The following is a 24,312-nucleotide window of genomic DNA, read 5'->3' as shown; positions in this document are numbered from 1 at the left end:
ATTAACCCATGAACATTAACTCACTGTTTTTGTTTTTTACACTATTTATTTAACTACAATGTTAATATTTTATTGTAATTTACAGCATTTTGCATGTATTGTATTGTACTGCTGCTGCAAAACACCAAATTTCACGACATACTGTATGTCAAGTGATAGTAAACCTGATTCTGATTCTGAAGTGCTTGAGAGAGTGATCTGGCCCTTGGTTGATGCCTCTTTGAAATGTGGGGCCCCCCGCCCCCCGAGAGGACGCCATGTCCTCAGCACAGCAGTGGAGCCACGGTCTGGGGTCCGGATCGGTGCTCTAAACTGGGAGTTGGAATCCGAACACAGCTGGTGGGGAGCTTCAACTTAAAGAATTAACTAATTCCTGAATGGAAATTAACAATCAAAACTGCATAATAACAACTGTGAAATAACCAGACTTGGTCATTAAGGATGAAAAAGGCTGCAGTTGACTTTCAGCTGTCTCCAAAGTTCAAAGGAAATCAGGGATGAACAGTACATTTTGGCATGCGATGAACAAATAAATTTCTATAAAGTCTCACAGGATGGTGTCAGGCTAAACTTTTATGATCACGTTCTTAAACTTAACCCACAATTTTTGACCCACAAGAACTCTGAGGATAGATTAGGACTTCAGATTTTGCATTGAGAATAACTTGCTTTCTTTCAGCATCTGAGGCCTATGTAAGTTCCTACAGCTGGGTTATTGGTCATTCATGTCAAATTGGTGTTTGTGTGGTGAAGGTCACAGATTTCCCAGGGGCCACTTGTCCCCTTAATCGCTGAATAATTTCTAATCTATCATCAGCATCTAAGGAAACAATCACAGCAGCTGAATCTTATGTCCTTAAATGCTCAAGATGTTCTAATGTAATCCCAAATTTATTAATTTCAAGTAACATCATAACTGTTGAGTAAATCTACACTAACTCTTATTATTCTGTGCTATTTAGGTGACACTATATTTGAAGGACAATCCAGTCTTTCTCTTAATGCATTCCATTTTTGCTTGATAGTCATCATGTCTCCTTGCCATTGGACCACAAAGTGGAAATCCAGAAATCACGTCCTGGTAACCATGCAGATTTTGGGAGAACTGGAGACTCGAAACTGAACAGAAGAATGGAGAGTAGATAGGAGCAGGAGTCAGCTGTAATGTTCTTTAACCTTGCTCTTTCATTCAAAAAGTAATGCATGAGATCTTGGATTTTTATAATAGAAAGGAAATAATGAAATTAAGAAGATGGCTCAGGTGCAATGACTTAGAGCTGACTTAGTGGGCCTGGTCTCCTCTGTTCCTACAAGCTTAATATCCTTCAAGTGGATTGGCTACTACAAGCCAATAACTCTTTGGGTCTTCCTTATAGAAATAGCCCATAAGAAAGGTTAAATCATTGAAAGAGATCCAAAAAGTTAACATGTTCACACAAAGGAAATGGGTGAGACTGTCAAGCCTAAAGCCCCCAGTGACATGGTGCAGAGGGAATTGGTAAATTGGTTTATTACTATCACATGTACTGAGGCACAGTGAAAAACATCTCTTGCATACCATTCATACAGATCCATTCATTACAACAGTGCATTGAGAGAAAACAATGGAAAATAATAACATAATTCAGAATAGTGTTTCTGAGAAAGGTACAGGCAGACAATAATGTGCAAGGTAAAGGTGAGGTCGCAAGTCCATCTTATCATCCTAGGGAATCACTCAATGGTCTTATTAGAATGGAATACAAGCTGTCCTTGAGCCTGGTGGTATCTTTCCAGGCTTTTGTATCTTGGGAGGAGGAGTGGGAGAAGAGAAAACATCCGGGGTGGGTGGAAGCTTTGGTTACGTTGGCTGTTTTACCAAGGCAGTGGGAAGTGTAGACAGAATTCATGGAGTGGAGGAAGGTTTCCATTGGGAAGAAAAATCTAAAGATTCTTCACAAATACATAAACAACAAGAGAATAAGAAAGGAAATGTTAGGAACAACAAAGAAGATGCTGGAGAAACTCAGTGGGTCAGGAAGAAACTGTGGAGGGAAATGGAATGTTGTCCTTTTCCCTCCACAGACACTCCTTGAGTGGCTGAGCTTCTCCAGCGAATGGACGCTACATATTTCAGCATCTGCAGTCTCTTTGTTCTCCAAGAAAATATTACAGCCTTCAAGGACAAAAAAAGATAACTCGTGTGTGGGCAAGTGTGGGTAAGGTTCTGAATGAATACTTTGTGACCCTCTCCATAAACTAGGTTGATTCTTAAATCACAGAAAAGAAGGATGAATGTGAGATAACGGATGGGATGAGCATCAAAAAAGAGGTATTAAGTTTTAGGATCTTTGAAAGTGGATAGATCACCACAGCCAGATTAAATATAACCCAGTCTATTTGAAATAAAACGGCAAACTGAAGAGACTCTAATCACCATTGTCAACCCTGTCTGATTACAGGATTGGTGCCAAAGGCTCAAACAACTGTTTATAACATTGTTTTTAAAAAGAGGGAGGGAAGAACAGAGTTCTTCCAATCCAGTTAATCCATCTTCATAGGTGGGCAAATTATTGGGATCAATTCTGGGGGACAGCATGAACCATTTAGAACAGCACAGATTAATCTGGATCAGGGAGCATGGATTTGATGAGGGAAGCCCATGTCTATCTGGTAACTACATTTCCTTGAGGAGGGCAGAAAGTAAGGGCAGGGTGTTTGATATAGTCTGCAGACTGTCCCAAAGGTAAACACATTGTGAGAGCCAAGAGAGCTGTAAATTGGGTCTAAATCACTGACAAGGGAGAGGAAGACTAACTGCTGGGCTGTGAACTTGGTCTCATGCTTTTTATTAATGACATAGATTTAAATGTAGGAAGCATGGCGAAGAAGTTTACAGATGATATAAAAATCGCTGAGTGGTTGACATAGAGTCTGTTGGGCTGAAGATGACCCGTGGACTTTAACCTGAAGAAAAGTGAGGTGATGCATTTGGTGACATGTACAAGGCAAGGGAACCTGTTGAGTGGTGTGGGAGAATGTAGGGGCCTTCAGTTGCTATCTGCAGATCTTTAGAGTACAAAGACAGTTCGATAAGGTCCTGAAATGTTGACTGTGCTTCTCCGATCACTGATGCCGCCTACAGGAGTTCCTCGAGCAGCACATTTAAACAGTATTTGGATATGCACTTGATGGAGCCTTGACCTGTAGACCAATGGAGGGCAGGAGTAGGCTGGATGACTCTTTTTTGACTGACACCAACAGGATGGGCTGAATGGCCTCTGACCATGGCATATAAAAGCCACAATTCAGTGGTTTTTCATCCTTTACATTTATCTCTGCCTTTGACTCCCATTATCCATTGCTCTAGAACTGCTTTCATCTCTTGACCTCTCCTTTAAGACATTCCCTAAAACTTCACCCATTGACCAAGTTTGGCCTTATTCTTCTCTAAGTGACTTACTATGGAAATATGGTTTCAGTTGCTGTTGTGAACTGCCCTGAAGCAATTAGTTACATTAAAGATGAAATCAACGTCATTGTTGGTCTTTATTACATCCACCGATCTGTTTCAAGAGTTTTTGTGACTATTTTATATACATTTCTTCTCTCCAGATGAAAATCAATAGAGCTCTGCATGGATCTCATCACCTATCAATCTTCAATTTATAATTTCTTCTTTGTTGAAGCAGCAAAATCTATGTTTGGCATCACAACACACTCATGCTGACAAATCTTTAAATGCTGTGAAAAGCTACAGAGCTAAGAGGGCTCCAGCTTCCTAAGTCACAAAGGGTATTCCTCAGTTATGGCTTTAATACAGTTTTACAACAAAGAAAAGCCTATTAGTGCAGCAATCCATCATAAATTAACATAATTATTAGGGAGAAAATAGCTACAATTCCATGACTAATGTTGTGGTGGACGAGCCAATTCGACTTCATTGCAATTCCTGGCAATCCAGGCATGTGTTGGAATTTGCTGCCCTTAGAACAGCATCTCAAACAGACAGATATGTGGGCAAGCAGGAGGTCAGAATAGGGTTTAGGGACAGTGATATGGAGGAGTCAGAGGGCAAGCTTCCGCTTCACGCTCCGCATTCGAAGTTCAGTGACTTCGCTACTCCGCTCCGTGCATGTAGGCCAATAGTGTGAGCATAGGAATGAAGGACAGCCCAAGTCTACGCCTTCACTCTGCACTCAAAGATCGATGTGGCTTGGGTGGATGTCGGGCTGTCCCAGGTTCAGATATGTCCGTGGGAGCAGGAGACACAAGGACCAGTTAGTTGGCGCACCTGGAGTTTGGGTCACGCCATTGGCTAGTCTGGAGCTAATACTGAAGATCAGAGTTCAACCGTCAATCAGAAGTCCAGAAGTTGAGGAGGCTGGAGGTCTTTGCATTAGAGGACTGTCAGTGTGTGTGTGTGTGGGTGGGTGGGAGAGAGGAAAGGGGTTTGTTTTGTTTTTGTTGCTGGTTTTGTTGCATTCTGTGTTGTTAGACTGAGCACAGTGGGCATGCTATGTTGATGCCAGAATGTGTGACAACACTTGTTGGCTGCCCCCAGCACATCCCTATGTGAGCTGATTGTTAATGCAAACGATGCATTTCATTGGAATCTTAAAGTGAACATTGTTGCTGTGCCTTGAATCTCAGACAACCTTTGCCAGTGAGGTAGTAGGAGTACTTCTCCTTGGATTGTCACCTTGTTGCGGTGGAGAAGCTTGTGTGGTCCTGAGATCCCAAGAGCTATGCCATCTGGATCTATGCTCCTGGTAGGGTCACCCATGGCAGTAAGGTCGAGGGTGAGGTCCCTGACAAAGAACAATCCAACCAAGACCTCAACGGTGGAACAGGCGGACGAAGTTACTTCGAACTTAACGGCTGTGAAGGCGGTTGAAGGCTGCAACAAATCCATCAGCTCCAATCGTCGTGGTTTCCATGCCATTGGAATCAGTTGGTTGATTTGTGAAGTATCGTGTGCTTCTTGGAGTGCAACATCAAGTACACGTTAAACAAATACACACACAGGCATCTTCACTCTGTGGGCCACCTCTTCAGAACGAAGACCATCATCCTCAACCTCGAAGGATAGCCACGATGACGATGGAGTAGGAGTAAAACTCCAACAATCTGGCAATGACTCAGAAACCCTGATAGTCCAGCATCTGCCTCTTGCCCTCGACAGTGCGCAGAGTAAGCTGGAAATCCGGAGGGCGAAGAGGATGTCCAGTCAGAGCTGGGGTGCTGTGTGTGATGGGGGTTCTGACTGTAGCTGGGGCTGGAGTGAGTGTCAGGAACACCAGAGATCAGGAACCTCGAATGATGGAGCCGGAATCTGGAATATATTTCTCACTCCTTTAAATACACCTGGCTCACATGAAAACTGATTAAACTCCTGTACAACATGTGAAAAAAGTGAAACTAATGTGTGTGTTTGCATATTAAAGGAGTAACATCCCAGCAATTTGACTACTCCAGTCACAGGACTGCTGGATTGTGAGAGTTTTACTGATTTTGTCCAAGTGCAGTTTCAGTTTCCAGTTACGTTGCCTGATGTGACCCATAGACATTACAGCCTGCTGTTCAAATATACTATATCCAAGGTCCACTGAGGGGTCATTCACTCCATCAAACTGCTCAATATGACTACACACTAAAGACCAGGGGGAAGTTTTCAAAAAATGAGAAAGGAGTAAAAGAAAACCTGTGCTGTTGAGGTACAACTGAGATTTAAACAACCAAATTGATCAACACCTGGAAAATGATTGAAAATTGATGGTATATTTTAACTCTGGGCAAAATATCCCAGATACCACAGTTTTAGTAAAGGGGATCTATTGTATGAAAGCTTAGTGTAAATTTATTATCAAAGTATGTATATGTCACCATATACTGCCCTGAGATTCATTTCCTTACAGGCATTCACCAGAAAACAAAACAACACAATAGAATGAATGAAAAATACAGACGGACAAAGTGCAATGGAATAAAAATTGCAAATAAAAATAAATATTACTGAAAACACGAGTTGTAGGGTCCTTGACAGTGAGTCCATAGTTAACGGGAGCAGTTTAGAGAAGTGGTACCACACAGCGATGCAGCATGCTAGGATGGTCTCCACTGTGCATCTGTAGAAGGTTGTGAGTATCGTGAATGAAGGCTATGATAGGGCTAACACGTTAACCTTATTTTCCTGTAAATGCCTGCAAGAAAATGAATCTGAGGGTAGTATATGGTGACATACAGTATATGTGCCATTGACCCTGGTGGAAGTAGGCTTATGGCAAAATATATGTCCAGCAGGTTTTTTATACAAACTGTACTAGGAATGGTGCGATAGTCTTTAAATACAATGGCTGGGTTTTGGAATCAGCAGTGAATTAATGGGGCTTGTTACTTCAAAGTCAAAGTACATATACTGTACTGTATGTTACCATTTTCTACTTTGAGATTCATTTTCTTGTATGTTTTCATAGGAAATCTAATAAAATTTATTTTAAAATGCTTACATGAGGACTGACAAACTATCAGGAAGGAGGTACAGAAGCCTGAAGACACCTACTCAATGATTCAGGAAGAGTTTCTTCCCTCCCTGCCATCCAATGCCTAAATGGATACTGAACCCACGAATACTCCCTCAATACTTCTTTTATTTCTGTTGTTTGTCCTACTTATGTTAATTTAACTATTTTAATATATATATACTTACATTAATTCAGTGTTTTTCTATATCTATCGTGTATTTCATTGCACTGCTGCCACAAAATTAACAAATTTCACAACATATGCCAGTGATATTAAATCCAATTCTGATTCTGACAAGCAACCTATGTGGAAAAGGAGACAAATTTTGCAAATAACAAATAAATAATGCTGAGAGCATGAGTTGTAGAGTCCTTGAAGGTGAGTCTGTAGATTATGGACTCAGTTCAAACTTGAAGGCAGTGAAGTTATCATGCTGGTTCGGGAGCCTAATGGTTGCAGACTTCTACCACAACCTTCAAACTAGAAGCGCCTTTTATTTTAAAGTTTATGTTGCAATCTGTGACTCCCACATCTCCCCATCTACTTACTCCTGATCCTTTCTCTCTGGTTTATACCTTCATTCTTTCCAATCATCTCACAATCAGTTATTTGTAAAATTTCTATTACAAGGAGAAACAAAGCTCCCAGATTAAACACAAGATGTTGTCAATGGAAAATGAGTTGTTTGCTGGTGTTGCATGGGGAATGAATGCTAGCAAGGGGAATTTCCCAGCTCCCCATTAAATAATGCGATGGGATCACCTGAAGTTCCCAAACTGGTAAGGGATTCTCAGTTTTACGAGGGTCTCTTCAGAAAATAAAACAGATGTAAAACAATTAATTGGCTTGGAGATTTATATTTATTCATCTTTCAGGATCAGGGCATCAGTGGATTCCATCTTCTTCAGCCCTTTACCTTTTCCACTTATCACCTGAAAGCCTCTGGCCTCACACCCCCTGCCCGCCACAGTCCCCTTCACCTGGCTTCATGTATCAAGTGTCAGCTTGTACACTTTTCCCTCCCTCCACCTTCTTATTCTGGCTTCTTCCCCGTTCCTTTCCAGTCCTGATGAAGGATCTCTGCCTGAAACATTGCCAGTTTATTCCCCACCATAGATGCTGCCTGACCTGCTGAGTTCCTCCAGCATTCTGTGTGTGTTGGTCTATATCAGTGGAGGGATCAGCATATATTGCCCGTCCTGAACTATCTGCAGTAGAGCCACAATTAAGAATCAATCACATTGGCGGACGCATGCTGAAGGTGGTAAGGACAGATTTCCTTCCCGAAGAACGTTAAATCTTAATCCAGGACCAGTGTTTCTTTAATCCCAGATCAGTTAAATCCAGACGTCTGGATCACTAATCTAACAATTTAACCAGTGTACCACCATGAAACTACTCCACTGTCTCTCCATTTTGGATAGACGCTTGTAAAGGATCAGACTGTGGCAAAAGGACATTCCATTAACAGTTAGTTGAAAGTCATCATGCTCTGAAATAATGATCACAGTACCTTGCTTTTGGGTGGGGGGCTGTTCCTGCCTTTCTCTCCCTGGATGTTGTTGGGTGATAGTGTGTTGCTTAGACTGGACTGCGACATACTGTGTAACTTGGCTCCAGGAGACACTTGCATGGCTGCAAGTTGGGCTGCATACAACTGCTGTAAAGGGAGCAATGGACATCACTTAGAAAAACGCACTCTCACAGTAAAGTAACTTCCATGCTTTTCATTATTGAGAATGACTTCACTGTGGGCCGGACACAATTCATGTCATGTTGCTTTACGCCAAGAACCAGGTACTCACAAGCACAAAGTCATGGGCAAGCTATTGATGAGTCATAAATTGATGTTGAACAGGGTATCCGCAGCAATTTTCTTTTCTAAGTTAAATTCCGAATTACAGTGGCATTTATTAACCAGTTAAATTTCAATTCAATTCATTAGTGTCACATTCTTAACAGGATCATCCAATGGTAACCGTAACTGCAACAAGGTCCAATCATTTTCTGAATGGCAGTAGTCAACTAGATAACCCAGAGTGATTCAAGTACAATTGAATATAATCCGGACACTGTGGGTAGGGCTTGCAAAAGCAGTATTAAGATCAAGGTTTGATCAACCGTCATCGGGAACAGTACAGCAGGGTCAAGTGGCAAGTGACCTATTCCTGCTCCCATTTCTCTGTTCCTCTTTTTGTTTGAATGTGCAAGGGGTGTGACAGCTGCACCCAAGGACAGTGAGAAATCTCACCCAAAAGGCAGTGGCTCCAGTGGATCCTCCTAGCATGTTACTGGACCTTTACTCCAGCCTGAGAGTCAAAACAGACCCACAACCTTGCAGAGCAGAGCCCACAGAGCACTGGAGAATGATGCCTGCCCTTCCTCCACTCTATATGACATCCAGCAGGCATTCACTTCTGTAATGCAGGTATGGAAAATACCTTCTTAGGTTACATGAGGAAAGGTCAACACTGTTGTTGGTAAGATCTCAGGTGGCAATAGGGAGGCATACAAGAACAAGGTCTTCACTGGAGGTCAGTGGTGGAACGGGTGAGCAACTTCAAGTTCCTGGTTGTCAGCATCTCAGAGGAGCTACCCTGGGCCCGACACATGAAGGGGGCATGCCAGTGGCTCTACTCCATCAGGAGTCTGGCGAGGTTTGGTATGTCACTAAAGACCTTGCAAATTTCTATAGATGTACTCAGGATCACAAGAGTGTGGTAGATCAGCCATCATGGGCAAAGCCCGCCCCATCATCAAGGACGTATCCAACAGCTGGTGTCTTAAGAAGGCAGCATCCGCCATAAAGGACACACCCATCACCCAAGATATGCCCTCTTCTCACTTCTACTGTCAACGGGGTGGAGCAGGATTCCGAACACCCACATTCAACGATTGAGAAGCAGCTTCTTCCCCTCCGCCATCAGAGTTCTGAAGAGCCCATGAACACTACTTCATTAGCCTTCCTTTAAGCACAATAAATATTATAATTTATAGGGATGGGGAGGGGGAGAGGAGGTGCTAGGAGACAGATGGAAGGTAGGGAAGGGGGAGAGGTGGAGTCAGGAGACAGATGGAAAGCAGGGGAAAGGTAGAGTTTAGAGAATGAGAAGGTAGTGGAGGGAGAAAGGTTGAGAGACACAGGAGGGCAGGGGAAGAACTGGTGAAAAGGCAGGAGGAGAGGGCAGTGGTGAGGATGAGAAACACGATTTATGCAGACAGACAGGAAAAAAGGATGATGTAACCGGGAATTAGGTGGAGAAGGTGAAGGTGGTATCAGCTGCTGAAGGGTGATAAACAGGGGAGACAAATAATACCAACAATGGAATCTGACAAGCAAGCAATTGGGTGATAGAATCATTAGGGGAGAGATGAAAGGCAAATGGAACTAGAACCAGATGGGAGGAATGACGAGAACCAGTGGTAGACGAACGAACCAAAGAGGGGAAAGGGGATGAAAGTGAGTGATAGGGGGGCTGGAGCGGAATGTATGTGGGGAAGCATGCAATAATAGGAGGAATAGGTTGAGAAGTCATTGGTCAGACCACACTTGGAATATTGTTGTCAGTTTGAAGCCCCTTATCTGAGAAGAATTTTCTGGCATTGGAGGTGTTACAGAGGAGATTCGCAAGAATGATCCCAAGGAATGAAACATATGAAGAGTATTTGATGGCTCTGGGCCTATACTCACTGGAGTTTAGAAGAATGAGGGAGATTTCCCATTGAAGCCTATTGAACATTGAAAGGCTGACATAGCACAGATGTGGGGAGGATGTTTCCTATAGTGGGTGATTCCAGGACCAGAGTTCACAACCTCGGACTACAAGGGCATTACATTAGAACAGAGATGAGGAGGAACTTCTTTAGCCAGAGGATAGTGAATCTGTGGAATTCAATGCCACAGAAGGCTATGGGGGCCTACTTATCTGGGTATCTTTAAAGTGGAGATGGATAGTTTTTTGAATAGTGAGGGTGCCAAACGTTATGGGGAGAAGGCAGGAGAATAAGACCATAAGATATAGAAGCAGAATTAGACCTTCTGGACCCCAGTGGGGTTGCGAGGTATAATAAATCAGCCACGATGGGGTGGTGGAGTAGTCACAATGGGCTGAATGGCCTAATTATGCTCCTATGTCTTATGGTGTTATGGTCTCATGGACCGGACGAGATTTAGATATGTGGGGGGTGGGGGGTGGGAGGAACCACCGCTGATGACTACCCACAGGATCCATATTCCTGATTGCTAACCAGAACAAGCATAGAGCCAGCTGATCCCACAACGCTGAGCTGCCAGTGAAGTTAAGGGCCACATTTTAACATGTGGTTAACAAATGAGAGAACATGTTTCTTAACCTCACCCTTTAAACTGAGGAAGGAAATGTCGGCCACCTCTGCTGCTTACTCTTTTGCTGTGCAATACTTTCTATATTTAAACACGATTAAACAATGACCAGCACTGTTTTATTTTCTGCCTGGCTTTCTCTTTTTTGCTTCATCAGTGATATCAGGCAGCTGAGAACTTCTGTCTCCTTTGCTATAATTTCCCCACCCACTAATTCTTAATAGGAAGTCAGAGGGGGGAAATAGCCCACTCGAGGCACTTCCTTTCATGTTGCACCGTGTCATTCTCCAAATAATGGCAAATATAATGCTCACCACGAAGGAAGTTTACTTGGAAATGGCAATGTGATTTTAGGTAATTTCAGTCCAATTACACCCAGTTTGTCCTTCTGATTGCTTCAGTGTGTGCACAAGAATAAACATGCTCCTCAGTGAGCTGGTGCATACTAAATTGCTGACATCTTGTTGTATCCAGTCCACTGATTCAAAGCTTATTTGCTGTTTGAATTGAGTTCCATTACAGAGGCCAATAACCATCACTCAGCACCATCAATGGAGGCAGCAATGGCCTGACAGCCACTTTAGCGGCACACTAAGCATTCGGAGGCAGCAAAACTCAACAGTGACTCGGGGGAGATGCAAGGCCATCACCGTGCGAAGATAAAGGATGTGACACATCTGCCCCCTAGGTCAGCCGAGGGGGGCACGTGGCCACAGGAACCCAGAGGGGGCAAAAAGATAAGAAGGAAACTGCGAGGGCAGGAAAATAATAAAAAATAATAATCTGGGTCACGATGAAGTGGAGGAATTGTTTAAACATGCATTTTCCCCAGAGTAAGGCTGGGAGCTGGGCGATGAGGACTGGCTTGTTAAATCAAACACAGATAAAGAACATTAATACCCAGTGACAGCACGATTTTTCTTTTACCATCTCCATCTACGGTGCCACAGTAGCGCAGCAGTTAACGCGATGCTGTTATAGCTCGGGGTGTTGGAGCTCAGAGTTCAATTCTGATGTCCTCCCGATGGGATGAGTGGGTTTACTCCGGGTGCTCCGGTCTTCTCCCGCAGTCCGACGACGTACTGCTGAGTAGGCCAATTGGTCATTGTAAATTGTCCCGTGATTCGGCTAGGGTTAAATCGGGAGCTGCTGGATGGCATTGCTCGAAGGGCCAGGAGGGCCTATTCTGTGCTGTTCCTCAATAAATAACGAAATCTACCAACACACAGGCACACAAACACAAACAGACAGACAGACACACATACGCATGCACAAACATATGCGAACACACATAAACAGGCACACAAGTACACACTCATAAGTAGGTGTGTGCATACCAGTATAGCCATGCATTCAGACATACATACATGCACAGGCACACATGTATTAACACACATACACACAGGCACCCAGAGACATACATACGCACATAAATACCCACATACATATGCATACATCCACATGCACTGACACACACACACACACAGAAACATGCGTACACACATAAACATACACGTAAGTACACACTCATAAGCAGATGCACACACACTCACATGCACTGAGATATAGCATATACACATACATACACACAGATATAAATACACTGACATACACACACAAGACAGATACTAGCATATACATATGCAGATATGCACAAACACTGACATACAGACATGTACACATATATACACACACACACACACACACACACACACACACACACACACACACGACTTTGTCAATTTAGTTTCGGAGGATTCACTTCCAATCTAACTAAAACATCTGTAAAGCCATTCAAAGGAATGGCAGCTTCAATATAAATGAAGACAGCCAGCAAACACCAGCAACCTGCCATTACCCTGAGTGCTTTTGTCACTTTGAGTAAAGCAGAAGAGCTGAACTTGTCACCTGTAACAATGAAAATAGCACAGCTGTTGAGTTTGTGGCAGTCTGGGCCAGACAGCTGCCTATTCTCCATTAACACACTCACATATGAAACCAAGCTGAATGAAGCCCCACTCAGCACCTCTATTGACAGCTGTGTGCTGTGCACTTCAGTCTATTGTGACTGTATTAAGAATGGCACGTCATGAAAAGGGAATTTTAAAAAACCTGCAGGTGCCAGAAATCTGGAATAAAAGTGGAAATTGCTGGTCAGCAAGTCAGGCAGCACTTATGGATAGAGAGAAAACAGCTAACGCTTTCAGACGGAGAGCCTTCATCAGAACTGGGAAAATCCAGGTAGCAGTGAAGGCAAGGAAGGGGGAAGTTAGAAGGGATTCTACAGTTGTAGGAAATCTAGAAAAACATACACAAAAATCCTGGAGGAACTCAGCAGGTCATGCATCATCAATGGAGGGGAATAAAGAGTCAACGATTCGGGACTCAGGAGTCCTGGTGAAAGGTCTTGGCCCAAAATGTCAACTCTCTGTTCTGCTCCATAGACGTTGCCTGACCTGCTGAGTTCCTCTTGTGAAGTCAGACTTTCACAACTGGCAATGGATCATAATTTCTAAAGAAATAATCTGAGGTCAACCCTTGACCTACATAGAAAAATTGAAGCCCCACCTTACAAAGATGAGCACAAAATCCAGGCTGACATTTCCATTCAGCTCAGAGAGTTCCGACCCGCAAAGGAGTCCACGCACAACGCTCTAGCTGTAATTGAACTTCACCTGGTGCCCTGGCCAGTGTCTATCTGCTGACTCATTACTAAAGCAAGCTGCCTAACTCTTCCTTCTGTTAGTCCTGATGAAGGGTCTCGGACTGAAACGTCGACTGTACCTCTTCCTAGAGGTGCTGCCTGGTCTACTGCGCTCACCAGCAACTTTGATGTGTGTTGTCAAATTATTATCATCTTTCCACTTGTGGAATCATGCTGTGTACACACTGATGGCATGTTTCTTAAATTACAACATGATTCACACTTTATTGGCTGTGAAGCACTTTGACATGTTCTGAGGAACGGAATGGCACTTCATGAATGCAGGCTTAATACATTGAAACCCATATTTCCACAGGTGACAAGCCACCATTTAATCACACACCCAACAGAAAATATTTCTGACAATCTAAAATCTATTTAAGCAAATAGTTATTTTGGCTGAATCTGTTCAACCCTTACAAGATGATAATGGATGTCAACTGACATCTTGAGAGATACAGATAATTATCTGATAAATCTATTCATTCATGTGCACCTTGGCACAGGAACATTAATAGAATAATTTAAGAATGTAAATGTGTAACCATCAGTGTATAATTTGCTTTCATTGTTGTACTTAAGAGATTGGGAACTCGCACAGCTATCAAACTACCAGGGCTAATCAAAGCACAATGTCCATGTATTCCACATTAACCCACAAACTCTATGATCTCAATGGGAGGCTCCCTTATGACTGTTCTGTTCTCTCATGAATTATCAAGTCATGGTCGCCAAAGGAACAGAGTTTCAGAGATGTCATTAGTACAAACACGGACCGATAGCACATAACTTAGAGGCACAGAGAGATACAATACAGAAAAAGGCCCTTTGGTCCATCTAAACCGCACTGACCATTATCCATCCATTTACACTAACCCATTTAACTCTCTTTACGCTCCTCAGAATGTGCCACTCAATGAGACACGAGGAGTCTTTTAACCGACCAATCTTTGGGATGTGGAGGGAACCGGAGGAAAACCGTGCAGTCACAGGAGGAACGTGCCAACTCCCCACGGAGAGCACCTGAGGTCAGGACTGAACCCAAGTGTCTGGCGCTGTGAGGTAGCAGCTCTACCATCTGCGTTAATGCTCCTGCTTGCGGTGTGGGAGGCAATAGGGAGCACTGCACATTAGTGAGGAAGAGTTCGGCCTAAACACTGACTGAAACTTTTTTGCAATCGGAAAGAAATGAGACAACAGACTAGGTGCAATAGCATTAGCTTCACGGTGGCAAACAGTCACTGGTCTTGCTCTGCGAAGTCTACATTTGATGATACAAGAGAGCATAACGTTAACATGATTGGAGGAAAGTATAGGGGGGATATCAGAAGTAAGTTTCTTTTTAGACATCGAGTGGCGAACAGCTTGCCAAGAGTGGTGGTAGTAACAGATACGTTAGGCAGATAGGCACATGAATGATAGAAAAATGGAGAGTTATGTCGGAGTGAAGGATCAGATTGATCTTAGAGTAGGTTAAAACGTTGGCACAACATGTTCTCTGCTTTGAAGTCAAAGGTAATTGATAACTATGAAGTAAAGGTGATCATACAACCATTTTGATTTTTGTTGGTGTTTGCTTATCACTTTTTAAAACCCAATAACAAGTTTTACATGGCAAAGTACACTTGGTTGAAGGAAGCGCATATCAATTGTTGCCTTACTGGGAAGGGCTACTTAGGCTCCTGGATGGTGCTGAAGCAGATGGTGTAAGGGCAAATCTGATATCTCCTACGACTGCAGGGGAAAGTGCAGGGGATCCCGATTCAGGGTTCCAATGTTAAACATCGACAATTCCTTTCTTCCCACAGATGCTGCTTGACTCGTTGAGGTCTTCCAGTAGGTTGTTTGTTGCAACAATTTGTACGGGTAAACTCTCCAGGTTATGACAGGGTTCACAGAGTCATAGAGCACTACATCACAGAAACAGGCTCTTCAGCCCATCTAGTCAATGTCGAGCTATCATTCTACCTAGTCCCATTGACGTGCACCTGGACCACAGCTCTCCATACCCTTCCCATCCACAGACTTATCCAAACTTCTCCCAAATGTTGCAATCTACCACCTCCACTGCCAGCTTGTTCCACACTCACACCACCCTCTGAGTGCAAGGTGAGAGGGGAACATTTAAACAGAACCTCAGGAGGCAACTTCTCATGCAGACGGTGGTGTTTATATACAACAGGACACCAGAGAAGGTGGTTGAGGCTGGTATAATAACAATATGTAAAGAACTGAAAAACTGGCATCCTGATTGGTATTGGAATTGCACCAACCTTGAGCGTTGGGCACTGCGGAGAGTGGTACGGACAGTCCAGCGCATCTGTGGATGTGAACTTCCCTCTACTGAGGACATTTATAGCAGCAGGTGTGTAAAGAAGGCCTGGAAGATCATCGGGGACACCAGACACCCCAACCATAAACTGTTTCAGCTGCTTCCATCTGGCAAATGCTACTGCATCATTAACGCCAGGACCAACAGGCTATAGGACAGCTTCTTTCTACAAGCCATTAGACTTAAAAATTCACATGTCTGCACATTGCAATGGAGGTCATAATGGAAAGATTTTTACTCCTTCATGTCACGGGATGGATGTAAGATTTAAATAAATTCATTCATTAAATTAAATTTAGTGAAGTACATGGGTAGAGTCATAGAGCACTACAATACAGAAATAGGCCCTTTGGCCCATCTAGTCCATGCTGAACTATTATTCTTCCAAGTCCCATCGACCCATACCAGAACCATTGCCCTCCATACCCCGCACATCCATGTACTCCTTGTGAACTGATTGTGTGTGTAAGTCAGAAATGCAGCCAGAAACCAAAGTTCTATCACAGCAGAAGATACCTGCAGCCCTGTGGCAGCAAGAAAATCCACCCAACTGGTCTCCCAAAAGCTCATTCTTATGTATAGGCTGTACATAACCTGGGGAGGAGCAGAACCTTCATTGTAGTAAGACTTTTCAGGATGTTCACAGAAGAAGCTAAGGGACAGACTAAGTCAAAAGTGGTAGGCTTTAAATGAAAGAGGAGGGGGGGAGAGGTTAGATACCATAATGTCTGGTGGGGGTATTCCAGAGCTCAGAGTCTGCACACAGATTCTAATGGTCCATCAGATAAACACCACTCTCCCTCCTACTTCTGAACCTCGGCATCATAAACATTTATCAAGGTGATAATCCAGAAGAAATAAAAAAAATCGTATATTTATTTTAAGTGTTGCTTATATTGACTTTGGCAGATTGAGGGTCAGACATGACAAAAATGGGCCATGATGCAGAGTAATTTTCAGTAGTCCTGCTGTTATAATCAGAATGGCGATCTCCTTTAATTAATGCATCAAGTGTCCGCAGATGAATGCTTACTCAGATGAGGTGAGCAGGCTGTGTTATTACAGAAAATTTCAGCTTTGTCAGGCGCCTAAAATTGGAATTTGTCAGACGCCTGGAAATGTGATTGCCACTGGGTGGGCCAAGGCTTTACCGCTCATTCTTCACACCTCTGAGGCCTTAGTACATCCAGACCAGGCCACTGGGTGGAATTCTTCCATCCCTGCTGTTTCCACTCATTGAAGGTGAGGTGAGAAAGTGAGGTCCAGCTCATACGAAGCATTGAAAGTGAGAATATACACTCAGAGACAACTTTATTATGTGCACCTGTTCACCCGTTCACTAATGCAAATATCTAATCCACCAATTAAGTGGCAGCATCTCAATGCATAAAAGCATGCTGACATGGTCAAGAGGTCCAGTTTCTGTTCAGACCAATCATCAGAGCGGCAAAGGAATGTGATCTAAGTGACTTTGACTGTGGAATGATTGTAGTTGCTAAATGGGGTGGTTTGAGTATCTCAGAATCTGCTGACCTCCTGGAATTTTCATGCCTAACAGCTTCTAGAGTTTACAGAGAATAGTGTGGCAAACAGAAACCATCCAGCGAGCAGCAGTTCAGTGGGCAAAAACTCCTTGTTAATGAGAGAGGAAGGAAGGAAATGGCCAGACTGGCTTAAGCTCACTGGCAGCTGACAGTAACTCAAATCACCACGTGTTACGCAGTGGTGTGCAGAAGACCATCTCTGAATGGAAAACAGATTGAACCTTGAAGTGGATGTACTACAGCAGTAGAAGACCATGAACATGCACTAAATGACCACTTTATTAGGTACAGGAGTTACCTACTAAAATGGCCACTGAGTATAGATATTTGTTGTGCTTGGCATCTGAGGACGACGGTAGACAGGAGCATAACGCAGTTGGTAGAACGTTCATGATGCATGATGGACTGCAATGACTTGGTGCAGAAAAGAGGTTTTGCATGAACAAGAATTGGAGAAAGGCAGCAATCTAGTTCTAGGGTTTAAAGAAGTTACAAAGTAGGGAGAGTGTCTTTTTCTGCTTTGTATAACAACCTTAATGGCAATAGCTGTAACGCCAATTTGAGCTGCCCATCTGCCTGCACATGGTCTACACTACCCCACTCCATGCCTGTCGACGTGTCCGTCTAAATGCCTCTTAAACATTGCTATCATATCTGTTTCCACCACTTCCTCCAACAGCTGTTTAAAATTACTTTCAAGCAATCAGTAAGTGCTTCAGTTCCTCACCTCCCGTAGGTGACATGCTCTGTACTTGTATCATTTTCCTATCTCAGAATCGATTAGGATGGCATTAGTTTGGGAAGAGAGTGCAGAGTTGTAGTCACACAATTGCATTGTTCAGGGACAGAAAGAAAATATGTCATAACTCTGGTAAGCTAACCTCTTTTCTTCTTCAAAACCCTGATCTCTAAAACTTTGCAGCTCCTCTCTTTCACAAACAAGAGAAAATCTGCAGATGCAGGAAATCCAAGCAACACACGCAAAATGTTGGGGGAACTCAGCAGGCCAGGCAGCACCTATGGAAAAGAACACAGCCAACATTTTGGGCCGAGACCTTCATCTACTCCTCTCTTTAATGTTTCCTGTGTTTATTGTCACTCTTGAGTCTCATCGGTCAGACTGGGCAGTATTTGCACCAGAACTTAGGCTGTTCATGACTAACTTTGATTTCTGAGCTATCGTTTTGGCCTTAACTCGAATAAATAATCATTGCTTCATGCTGATTTGCCCATGAATTTACTGTCACTCCTTGAAAGCCGTCATTAATTATTTCATCCCTACTCTCTTCCATTAATTTACATCAAGATCAAGCAGCACCCCAATCACATGTATACGTTGTCCATTTGATTCTGTGATTGCTTAGATGCAGCATGCCAATCCACGTTTCCTTATTTAGCTATCGGCCGGGCTGTATCAAGTTTCTGAACACAGAAGACGGGTATTGTACCTAGAACTCTCCATCAAACACAAGTAAGCATCATATTCTACCACCGCGGACATTCTCTCTTCCATCAGGCAGAAGATACAAATGCCTGAAAGTACGTACCACTAGACTCATGAACACCTGTTGTTATAAGACTATCAAATGGATCCCTTGTATATTAGGATGGAGTCTTGACTTCACAATCTACCTTGTCATGCTGTTACACTTTATTATCTGCAAGCACTGTCCTTTTCCTGTAACTGTAACACTTTACTCTGCATTTTGTTACTGCTTTCCCTTACACGCCTTCAATGCACTGATGTGATGAAATATTCTGTACAGAGGGCACTACCCCTTGGTAGATTTGACAAGAATAAACCAATTTATCGGTTTAACAACTACCCCCATTCGTACATTGCCAGTCCCACCGGTAACCTGAAAATTAATTCTCAAAAAAAAACAAAATGCTGGAGGAACACAGCGGGCCAGACAGCGTCTATGAAGGGAAGTGGACATTTGATGTTTTGAGCTTAAACACCCTTGTACTTCCAATATAATTCTACTGTTCTTTTTTTTATTTTTTTTAATGTATCAAAATTATTTTCTGCCTAACTTTCAATGCCATTGCCTACTTAGAAACTCTTTGTTCAGAAAACATATCAAATGCTCATGATAAGAAGCCCCTGTGCAACATGAAACAGGACGACTACAACTTGAAGTGTAATCTATGCCAACATAATCCAAGGAACAACATGCGTGCTGCAGTGAGTATGTAACGCAGGCTCACTAGTGTGATTGGTGGGATAATGCAGGCTCTCCTATGAAGGGTAATGGAAGAGAGCAGGCCTGTCCTCTGGAATTTAGAAAGATGAGAGGGAGACGATAGTGCTGTAACCTATTTGGAGGCCTTGATAGAGCAGATGCTGAGAGACTGTTTCCCCGGCTACAGTGAGTCGTATAAGGGTCAGCAGTTCGGGCCAGGAGGAGAACAAATTACTTCTTCACTCAGAAAAAAAAAGAAAATTTTTGGCAATATCCACTCTGAGGATTGTGAATCCAAGAATGAGACTGATAGATTTTTGGCTTCGAAGGAAACCAAGGGATTACACGGGAATAGAGTGAGAAAGTGCAGCTGATATATAGACTCAGTTGTCATTGTGTCAAATGGCTCAAGGAGATGTAGAACCACCTCTTGCTCCTGGTTGGCATGTTCTGTGGCTTTGGGAATGAGGTGTCGGGTTGTGACATCCAGTGAGTGACACCTAGGGTGCGACATTAAGCGTGAAAAGTTTGGAATGTGACATCTGGAGTGTAGAACTGAAGTGTAAGTCGTTTGCATCTGTCAACAAATCATTTGCAGCCTTGCTCTCAGTAAATAGAAGGAGCCCATTGTTTCATAATGACGGGAACATTACACCACACATTGTATTGACTCCAGTGACACCAATCACAGGGAGAAGGTCGCTGAACTCAGTTTAGGCGCTGCCACAGCGATTCAGAGGGAAGGCAAGAGAGCCAGGGTGAGTTACTTCATCTCTTCATGGCCTGGCAGCAAAAGAACTGGCTTGAGGATGAATGCAGAGGAATTAAAGTGTTGACAGAAATTAAAAAATGAAGTGATAAAAAAATTGAACTTAACTTTTAACTATTCTGTCATATGTACATCGAAACATATAGAGAAATGGGTCGCTCGCTTCAAATGAAATCAGCGAGGATTGAGCTGGAGGGGGGCGGTGGGGATGCCTGCAAGCGTTGCTGCACTTCAGGAGCCAACATAGCAGGCCCACAACTCACTAACCCTAACCGTACGTCTTTGGAATGTGGGAGGAAACTGCAAGGTCAGGGGGAGGATGTACAAACTCCTTACAGTTTGGCGGGAATCGAACCTCATTCTTATTGCTGGTGTCATTGCACAAACAGCTACTCAACCGTGCCACCCCAACTGTTAACCAACACGACCTGGCTGTTTTTCTTCCAGCACCTATGCATTGCAGCTTACATCATCTTAGAAGAATTTATGGAGTGGCCTTTTTTTAACGTCAATTTAATCATTTTTTTTGAAAAGAAGACTGCTGAAAAATAGCGGTGCAGTTGCTGTCTCATAGCTCCAGAGAGCCTGGGCGCATTCCTGAACTCCGCTGCTGTTTGTGAGGAGGCTGCACGTTCTCTTTCAGATTTTCACAGTGTGCTCCAATTTCCTTTCATGTCAGATAAGTGGGAGTAGGTAGCCTAAAGAGACACTGCGTGTAGGTGATGGGTAGAATCTGGCAGGAGTCGGGGAGGGGGAGTTGATGGGAAAGTGGGGAAGAGTATAATAGAATTAATATAAAATTGCAGTAAGTGGGTGCTTAATGGTCAGCACTGATTCAGTGGGCTGAAGGGCCTGTTTCTCTACTGCATGTGTCTATGATACACATAGAAAGTCAGAGGAAGCCAGGCTGAAACAGAGGTGATCAAATCATATGGGCTGAATGAAATTTTAACATCCCCTTTTCATTTGGCATTTTAAATGTAACACCTTTGTAATGCTTCAAAGGGCTGACCTTTGAACGTTGATGGTTAAGCTGCTTTCCTTTTGTTCCATTTGGCTTCACGTAGTGCCAGATGTGATTTATACAGTTCCTAATTGCCCAGGCAGAATGATGGATGATTTATAAAAAAAAACTACTGGCGGAAAAGGTATTTAAAAAAAAAGGCAGTTTGGAGCGTCCCCTCCAAAACAGCCAAAATTTCAAACATCGTACCCAAGTAACTGACTATTGTACAGAATTCAGGGGCTTGTACAGATTCAAAGCTCGATACAACAGTGCGACACTGAAAGCTTGCCAAAGCCTTCAGAGGTACCGTCATCCAGACAATAAACCAAGGACCATCTGCCCCTTCAGGCAGTTGTAAATGACTTTGAAGCTCTGATCCAGCAAGTGCAGAAGATATTCTCCCCAGGGCCCTGGCCAATATTTATCGCTCAAATATCATCAGAAGATAGATTATCTTGTCATAATCACATTGGTGTTTCTGAGACCTAGCTGCACTCAAATTAACTGTCGCAATTTCTATATTGTTACCATGGCCAGCTTTTTTTTTAAAGTACTATTTTTTTTGTTCATCAATCGCTTTGGGATACCCTGAGCCTGGGAGAACTCCGTAGAATCACAGGCAGATTCTTCAAAAATAAGAATCAGGTAGTAAGTAATCTGTATCAGAACGTCCCGTAAATATTTTGGGCTCACTTACAAATAACATCTTCAATAACCCAGGTTTAAGATTAGCTTTATTTGTCACTTGTACTGTGCATCTAAACATACAGTGAAATGCGTAGTTTGCATTGATTCAAGTCAGCGAGGATTGTGCTGGGTAGCCTACCAGACTTCCGGTGCCAACATAGCATCACGGCAACGCAGTAACTCTAACCCTATCCCGTGCGCCTTTCAGACGTGGGAGGAAACTGGAACACCCGTAGGAAACCGAGAGAGTAATAGGGGGAAACAAACAGGCTCCTTACAGACAGGGAAGGGAGTCAAACCCCAATCGTACGTCGGGCATTGTAACAGCAATTGCGCTAAGGGCTACACTGCAGATTTCCTTCATGAGCTGGAAGTGCAACTATGTTATTAAAGTTGATTATAAAATGCCACTTATTTCCTCGGGACAATGGCTAATGGAATCTCAGCACCGGGCTCCCGGTTTCATAAAGGGTTAAGACTCCGTTTCAAAATACCAGCTAGGCATCTAATTCCAGCTCCCCACCTTGCTTTTGCTCTGCTCATTCACTGCAGCGGAGGCCACATTACAGATCACGGCAACAAAAGCACGTCCAGATGCTGCTGTTGAGGTAAATTCATTACATTCCTCGACTCGAGTGAAAGTATTAAGCACCGGCTGATCAGCTCTTCACAAGCCAATCCACGCACAGAAGAGTAATCCATTACAATATGTTTCAACATCTGCCTCCCCATATGATGCATGACCTCTTCAATTGACCCTCTTTATACAGCGCCAGCATTTCTGTTCATTACAGAAGGAGGATGTACAGGGTGCTCGTCTCATCTTCAGGTCATCAGCCAGTAAATACATCTCCATTCAAAACCGGACTTGCACTGTCTGAATCCCTTTCAGTCTCAAGCATAATATTCTCATCATTTATTTTCCAATAGCCTTGCCATTAATTGGTTGGTTTCTCACTCTCCCCCTCCTCTTTCACATGTATTTCTCTCCCTCACTCTTTTCCTATTTTACGAGCTCAGTGGGCGAGGACCTGTCATTCACTGCGTCAGCTGGGGATGTATGGTACTTGTAAACACTGACCTGCTCTCTGCATGTAACAGGATTCTTAGGTCAGCTTCCTAAACGGTGGCCCCTGTGATATTCAGCACTCCTGGCGAGGTATATCTATAGCTAATTTATTATCAATAAGGCACCTGCCACAGTAAACACTTCTGGGCTTCTAGTAATCAAATCCTAGTATAATAGGGTAGGGGCTTGTCAGTCTACTGCTAGTTCAAAGATCTTTTTGCTTGTAAAGAGAGGCCATAAACTTCAGGGCTTCTCTCTTAATAAAAAGATAACTTCAAAACTACACCTTTCAATATTGCTGTGCATTCTCCAACACTTTGTTGAATAATGACTGTGTTTTTACATTCTGTGAGCCTCTCTGCAAACACATGCAAATGGTCGACAATCCCACAGAAGCTGCAGAGGGTAGTGGACTCATTCCAATACCTCCCTCCCCACTATTGGTAATATCTACAGGAGGCACTTCCTCCAGCAGGCAACATCTATCACTAAAGATCCCCACCATCTGTGCTGTCCCGCCACCTCCTTACAGCTACCATTGGGCAAAAGGCGCAGAAGAGCGAAGTCCCACATCACCAGATTCAGGGACAGCTACTTCCCTGCAAACATTAAGACAGGAAAATCTGCAGATTCTGGAAATCCAAGTGTCACACACAAAATGCTGGAGGAACTCAGCAGGCCAGGCAGCATCTATGGAAAAGAGTGAACAGTCGACATTTCGGGCCGAGACCCTTCAGGAGGACAGATCCCTCAGCAGTCCTGATGAAGGGTCCTGACCCGAAGCATCGGGTGTTCAGGTACCAGATGTTACCTGGCCTGCTGAGTTCCTCCAGCATCTCGTGAGTGTCCCTTCAAACACCGGTTCTTAAACTGACCTGCACAACCCTGATCACTACGCAGTGTATACTATGACGGAACTGCTATGAACTTTGGGTTCCATTTGTTCTGTGTTCTTGTAAAATTTGTTATAATTTACATTAGTGTTTCTCTTGTGAATGCTGTTTGTATGAAGCTATGTGCCTGTGACAGATCACACACTGCACTGATGCAAAGAATCAGCTGAGCCTTTGAACCAACAACCCTGTTGGCATCTCTCAGGATAGCAACACTATGACCGCCTTGCACTACAATGGACCTGTTCTAATTGTCTTCTTTCTTGCGTTTTTTTA

At 43.3% G+C, this 24,312-nt stretch overlaps 1 protein-coding gene across 17 annotated transcripts in view; it reads right to left on the bottom strand.

Moving 5' to 3' along the window:
• Positions 1-24,312, bottom strand: part of sox5 (SRY-box transcription factor 5) — a 396,739-nt gene that overhangs the window by 78,642 nt on the left and 293,785 nt on the right. For 15 of the 17 annotated variants that reach the window (XM_063072335.1, XM_063072336.1, XM_063072334.1 and 12 more), the window contains one exon: positions 8,018-8,164. In XM_063072335.1, the coding sequence (XP_062928405.1) occupies positions 8,018-8,164 (147 nt within the window). The remainder of the gene's footprint in view (positions 1-8,017; positions 8,165-24,312) is intronic. The other 2 variants (XM_063072328.1, XM_063072329.1) reach the window with 1 other exon arrangement.

The sequence above is a fragment of the Mobula hypostoma genome, chromosome 20 (genome assembly GCF_963921235.1).
Source record: "Mobula hypostoma chromosome 20, sMobHyp1.1, whole genome shotgun sequence".
Classification (NCBI taxonomy): Eukaryota; Metazoa; Chordata; class Chondrichthyes; order Myliobatiformes; family Myliobatidae; genus Mobula; species Mobula hypostoma.
The sequence above is the reverse complement of the archived record's forward strand: the minus strand, read 5'-3'. Positions and strand labels throughout refer to the sequence as shown.